General features: G+C 44.1%; 1 protein-coding gene across 3 annotated transcripts in view; it reads left to right on the forward strand.

Moving 5' to 3' along the window:
* The window catches only part of PAN2 (poly(A) specific ribonuclease subunit PAN2), a 1,642,407-nt gene that overhangs the window by 870,736 nt on the left and 765,004 nt on the right, over positions 1-6,667 (forward strand). For 2 of the 3 annotated variants that reach the window (XM_078686370.1, XM_078686378.1), the window contains exons 2-3: positions 1,901-2,188; positions 2,830-2,999. The exons of the other annotated variant lie outside the window; for it this stretch is intronic. In XM_078686370.1, coding sequence (XP_078542496.1) covers positions 1,919-2,188; positions 2,830-2,999 — 440 coding nt within the window. In that variant the 5' untranslated portion in view covers positions 1,901-1,918. The remainder of the gene's footprint in view (positions 1-1,900; positions 2,189-2,829; positions 3,000-6,667) is intronic. 3 annotated transcript variants of the gene reach the window in all.

Consider the following 6,667-nt stretch of genomic DNA (forward strand, 5'->3'; position numbering starts at 1 on the left):
TTTCTGTGATGAATCATGTTTTGAAGATTTAACATTGGTTTTCTTATTCTTGTCAAAGGACTTTTCTTTAATTTTGCTTACAGTGGTTTCATTCTTTTCATCAGTTTTAACCTCATTATTTAAGGCTTTTGCACTGAGACTGGAAAGTTCTGCTTTCCTCACTGATGCTAAAATGTCTTTTAAATCAGAATCACCGTTAATCCATAAACGGTCCTGAATAGATGAATCACTGGCATGCATAACAACTTTATCTCTAATTAATTGATCTTCTAAATGATCAAATTTGCAGTCTTCGGCAAGAAGTCTTAGAGCTGAAACATACTCATTAATAGTTTCATTAGTTTCTTGTTTCTAATGGATGAATTTATATAGTGTAATTCCAATACACACTTTAGGTGCGAAATGGTTATCAAAATCCTTCAGAATGGCCAAGAATTCATCAGCATCTCCACTGACGTTACTTTTTTGCATACGATCATACGTTTTTAAACCAGCAGGGCCAATTGAATATAGAAAAAGGTTTCTTTCTATCTGCAGGCATTTTTATCTAAGTCTATAGCTTTAATGAAATTTAAAAAAAGAATTCTTCCACTCTAACCATTTTATAGTTGGTTCAGCACCTGAGGACCAAAATGGTTGTGGAGGTTGAGTTGTAAAATTCTGCTGAGAAGCCATATTGTAGAGCAAAAAATGAAGCACAAACAAGTACTGAGAAATTTATGTTTAAATCAAAATAATTTCCTGAAAGAAATAAAAGGAATCCTACCTTTTAAGAAAACTGCAGAAATCCATTGACTGAAGAAAGGCTTTTCGTTTTTTAAATGATAGAAAACTTTGTGGTAAGTAAATTAAATAAATTAGTGAAAGCGCAAAGGTATTCTCGGCTTCCTGATGTGAAAACTTGAATTCTGATTTTTCTAAAATGGCGTCACGCTACTTGAACCTGTGCGTGACCTCGTAGCTAGCATACGTGATACGAGCACACATCAGCCGATGACTCAAGATTAGAATGCTCAATCACAGAACGCGTCAGAAAGCCGCATGCGATAACGTTCGCTCAAGGCGGCTGAGCGCTCGTGAACATTTTGAAGAATGCAGGTAGAGAATTTTTCCTATAATGAAATAATTCCATAAAAGTCTTACCGCATAGCGTAGTAACAATTAAATAATTGTTCTTGAATAACGAAGTTTGTAACAAAAAGTTCCGATAACGAACAAAAATTGATAAATAATCCAAAATTTCCAAATCTTTCGAAAATGATATCCGTGGTGGGTTCTCTCCGTTGATGAAGATATCGTCGCCAATATTGCTGAGTAATAACTCCAGAGAAGAGATAGTTCTAATATTTATTCAGCAATCAAGTACATCAACGGAGCAGCCTTCCTCAGTCCTTCTCACCAAACAGCTGCATCAAAGAATGCAGGTTGTCAGGTGAGAACAACCGAAGCTTTAGAATACTCCATTAAACAATAACAAATACAATGTGACAAGTACATATCTCGTGTTGCAACACGAGGTAGCTAATTCCATAAAGAAATATAACACAGCACAGGGTCACCTGACAGGTGACGTCTGTGTTAGGTGGTGTGGGGTGGGTGTATGGACCAGCCCTCAAATGAGTGGCTGGTAAACGTGTACATACTAAACACTAGAACGTGTCCAACAGGACAATTACACATGCCAACAGACACGATTTCAGCGGGGAAAGTCCCTATTTTTAAAGCTAAAAACGGCATTATTTTAGCAGTCTAACGCCTGAAATTGCCTCTCCTGCAATGAAAGTTTACAGGGAAAATATAGCCTCCCTATTTTATTTTCAAAATGTTGATGTGTATGTCCGTCATTGTTTGACTTGAATTTCCAACCTGTGCTCGTTTTGCTTCCTCTCCGCCTCCAAAGATCCACTTCAATGGGACCATGAATTTTGAAGCACTTGACCCAGGCCTGGCGGAGTATGGCTCGGCTCTCCATGGTGCCTTGGACCCCCATCTCAACCCCAGCCTGCTGCAGACTGCGGAGCTGGACCCGAACGGGGTGCCACTGGACGCCATGCCAGTCTCCGACCCTGGGCACCTGCTGGAAGGCATGTACTCGGAGCTGCACACCGCAGTGTCCGAGGTAGGCGTGCCCGTGTCTGCCTCCCACTTCGACATGCGCGAGGAGCTGCTGTGGGTCGGGAATCACCGGGTAAGTGTATGCTGGTCTGTCACGCAGAACTCTTATGGCGACACAGGTAGCGGCATTGTGAGCGAGCCACTGCACGGCGCGTGCACACACCACTCCACCAGAGTAGGCGCCTTACCAGTTACAGCAAGAGCAGTCTAACTGCGCACAAATACGATACAGCAGCGCGAGATTCAGTCACTCACAGAAAGCTGAAGTGTAGTAGGCAGCAGCAATGGAAGGTTCCACTGGCATAGGACCGATAGCGCGCGCGAAGCAGTTGTGATACAAGATTCGTAGAATGGCTAAAGTGCAGGAGGAGGGAGCAACAGTGCGAGCTTATCTCACATAGGAAACAGTTAAAAGCAGAACACACAGCCGTGATACAAGTTTACCTTTCACGTTGGGGTGTAGATAGCATGTAGTGTGTCTCAGCCAGAAAGCTTATAAGCAACACCCTTACTCCACAAGTGTTAACGACCAGACCTGATCACTGCTGTGATTTGAGACTCCAAAATAACAGAAAAATAGATCTCGGGGTCTTCTGGCCAAGGGGCTTGGGAAATAAGTTGTGGTTTAAATCCATCACAGCCATCTAATTTTGCCAGTTTGCTAAAGAAAAAGCAATTTATGCATTTTTAAATAATTGTTTTTTGCCATTTCAGGGTCATGCCACTTCCTTTTTCGGGCCAGCTCTTGAGCGCTTCTCCTCCTTCCAGGTGAACGCCGATGACGACATCCGCCAAATCCAGAGCCTCGACAATGGAGTGCTCTTCCTCACAAAAAACAACCTCAAGTACATGACGCGCGGTGGCCTGGCCATCTTTGATTACCTGTAAGCCCTCGCTTTTACAAACTGCGTAATCAATATACAAAGTGTAAATGTAGCTGTGTGTGGTGTTTGTGCTGCAAAGATGTTGATGGACAAATGGATATCACATCAATTTTGGGTTGTGATTTGGGTGAGGGGCAGAAAGTGGAACTAGCGGTCTTCTGTATTGGACACACTGCTGGTGGAGGCTGGGCGTTTATCTATGATTGTTCCTAGAGATGTCTGTGTCCTTTTCCTGAACTGCAGGATGGTGTGCGCTAGCCTGATGTGCACGAGGATGCTGCTGCAGGTGCTGGCTGCCTAACTGTGTATGGTTTGCTACCAGAATGTGCTTTTTGGTGCATTGTACATCCCATCCTGGCTACCTGTGTTGTGTAGGCTCTTGTAGGTGGATGTATGTCGCGACAGGTAGGGTGGATACTTGTTACTGATTTTGTTTTGGATTCAAGAAGTGTTAAATACTATACTGTGTTTGCGGCATGTGGCGCTTTCCTTTCTCCACAGATCCCTGGTGTCAGTGTAGTAATGATAGGATCCAATTGTAGGAGTAGGTAAGCTTTAATGGATAAGATCCCACTGTAGTGTAGTTCCTATATTCCCAATAGGCTCTGCGCATTGGAATAATATATCCTATAGATGTGACGTAGGACTTATGTCTACTAGGTCGCTATTGAATATATTAGACTTAATTGTGAGTGCCAGCTAGCTCAGAGGTCACTAGAAACTTTCTCGAGTTCACAAGAAGGGATTTAGTTTCGGACAACCGCATAAACATGACAACTTTGTTCCCCCAAGATAAAACTGATCTTCAGAGTCGTGGAAACAATAGATCGATATTTTACTCAGTCATTCGTGCATGCTTCGTTTCACCAGAGTTTGCAGAGAAGTAGATAGACGGGCGTTTTCAATAAAAGGTATTTATTGAACAGTCTTCTTTCTCAAGCAGAAGAAATGAACTGCTACAATCGTAATACTGGTTGCAAAGTATAATGCGTACAGTAAAAAGAGTAGGAAAACATAATACTGTGAGAGCATTGTATGGTTCCTAGACCATAGATGAATACATACATAAATAAGAGGCTAAAAAGTACTCAACTGGTGTGTCTAAAAAACCCCTACCCGATGTACCTAACCTAAGCCTAGTACGAGGGAAGGTGTAGCATAGATGAGTGAGGTGTAGCATAGATGTAGTATTCTTTGCCAACAATCTATCCAAGATTTCTCTAAGGGTCTAATCAGCTCCGTACCCTGGTTTAGAATGAAGAAGGTCAGACTCAGGACTCGATTTCCCAACAACCCGCAAGGGTAGCTCGGAAACACTGGAGCTGGATTCTCTGCAAGAGAAAAGACAGCGTCTCTCTCAGTGCGTCTGCTGGAGGGTCGGCTTCCTCCGGCACTTGCTGTAGCAGGATGTGTCGGCAAGTAGATAGTCGAACTGCTCCAAACCACCGTGTGTTTGCTAAGGCAAGTGTGGGCATATTTATACCTTGAAGGTGCCGAGTTTGACGTAAAGGTGGACATTATAAAGTCATCAAAGAGTCTCAGTTCTTTGAAAACTCCATGAGTTCTTGGACAAGTCAGTATTCGAGCAAGGGGAAGTCCCTAGCTGCTGAAGCAGAGTTTTCCAAGAAATCATTGTGGATTTTCGGAACTAGTAGAAGTGACCATGCCGTATGTGGACTGCATGAGCTATGTCTAAATATGGTTATGATTTCTATGCCTATATAAGGATATGATTCAGAAAAGGGGGTGGTGATGAACAGAGTGCCTGAATTAAGCAGACCACTCTTACCCAGTCCAAAGATCAGGGCTTGATCCATCACCGTTTTTTAGCTCACTGCACCATCCCAGCTCAGAACTTGGCTATATGCAAATTAGTCTGTTCCTGTCCCAGTGCATGATGGGAACAGGGCAACCAAACTACCAAGCCAATTCTTATACTGGGAAGGAAACAAGCTTCCGGGGACCGGTTTCTGCCATTTCAGGCGTCGTCGGCCCGGCTTGCTTGAATCCTGATGGTGCAATGAGCAAGGGACTCACATCTGAGTATACCCTTCCACGCTTATGGTGGACAAAATGATTCAGAAAAGGGGGTGGTGATGAACAGAGTGCCTGAATTAAGCAGACCACTCTTACCCAGTCCAAAGATCAGGGCTTGATCCATCACCGTTTTTTAGCTCAGTGCACCATCCCAGCTCAGAACTTGGCTATATGCAAATAGTCTATCCTGTCCCAGTGCATGATGGAACAGGGCAAACCAAACTACCAAGCCAATTCTATACTGGGAAGGAAACAAGCTTCCGGGGACCGGTTTCTGCCATTTCAGGCGTCGTCGGCCCGGCTTGCTTGAATCCTGATGGTGCAATGAGCAAGGGACTCACATCTGAGTATACCCTTCCACGCTTATGGTGGACACAATGATTCAGAAAAGGGGGTGGTGATGAACAGAGTGCCTGAATTAAGCAGACCACTCTTACCCAGTCCAAAGATCAGGGCTTGATCCATCACCGTTTTTTAGCTCACTGCACCATCCCAGCTCAGAATTTGGCTATATGCAAATTAGTCTGTTCCTGTCCCAGTGCATGATGGGAACAGGGCAAACCAACTACCAAGCCAATTCTTATACTGGGAAGGAAACAAGCTTCCGAGGACCGGTTTCTGCCATTTCAGGCGTCGTCGGCCCGGCTTGCTTGAATCCTGATGGTGCAATGAGCAAGGGACTCACATCTGAGTATACCCTTCCACGCTTATGGTGGACAAAATGATTCAGAAAAGGGGGTGGTGATGAACAGAGTGCCTGAATTAAGCAGACCACTCTTACCCAGTCCAAAGATCAGGGCTTGATCCATCACCGTTTTTTAGCTCACTGCACCATCCCAGCTCAGAACTTGGCTATATGCAAATTAGTCTGTTCCTGTCCCAGTGCATGATGGGAACAGGGCAAACCAAACTACCAAGCCAATTCTTATACTGGGAAGGAAACAAGCTTCCGGGGACCGGTTTCTGCCATTTCAGGCGTCGTCGGCCCGGCTTGCTTGAATCCTGATGGTGCAATGAGCAAGGGACTCACATCTGAGTATACCCTTCCACGCTTATGGTGGACAAAATGATTCAGAAAAGGGGGTGGTGATGAACAGAGTGCCTGAATTAAGCAGACCACTCTTACCCAGTCCAAAGATCGGGGCTTGATCCATCACCGTTTTTATAAGGATATGGTGATTTAGGGAAACATCCTTACAACGCAACTTTTACCACGCAGTGCCTTCACGATGCAACTTTTACAACGCAAACCATTACAAAGCATTGCGCTGGGGGCGCTCTAGGATAGGGAATAGATTTAATTTGCTATCCAACACCTTCCTAGTGTCCACGGGGACTGGAGTTAGAATAGTAAATTAAACTATTCACTATCCAGCACCCCAAAGCGCTATGCGTTGTAATGGTATACGATGTAAAAACCGCGGTTGTAAAAGCATGCGATGTAAAGCATGCGTTGTAACGTCATACATCCGGTGATTTATACCTATATAAGGGCATGAATCTGGAAAATTACAGTAGGGTCCTAAAATGCTATACAACACCACAGACCGCCAACGCCATGCGTGCAAGGACAGCCCAATGAACATATCATGAACTGTCAAACACCAATGGTTAATCTAGCTTGAGTCACA

Source organism: Lissotriton helveticus, chromosome 1_1 (genome assembly GCF_964261635.1).
Source record: "Lissotriton helveticus chromosome 1_1, aLisHel1.1, whole genome shotgun sequence".
In the NCBI taxonomy this organism is placed as follows: Eukaryota; Metazoa; Chordata; class Amphibia; order Caudata; family Salamandridae; genus Lissotriton; species Lissotriton helveticus.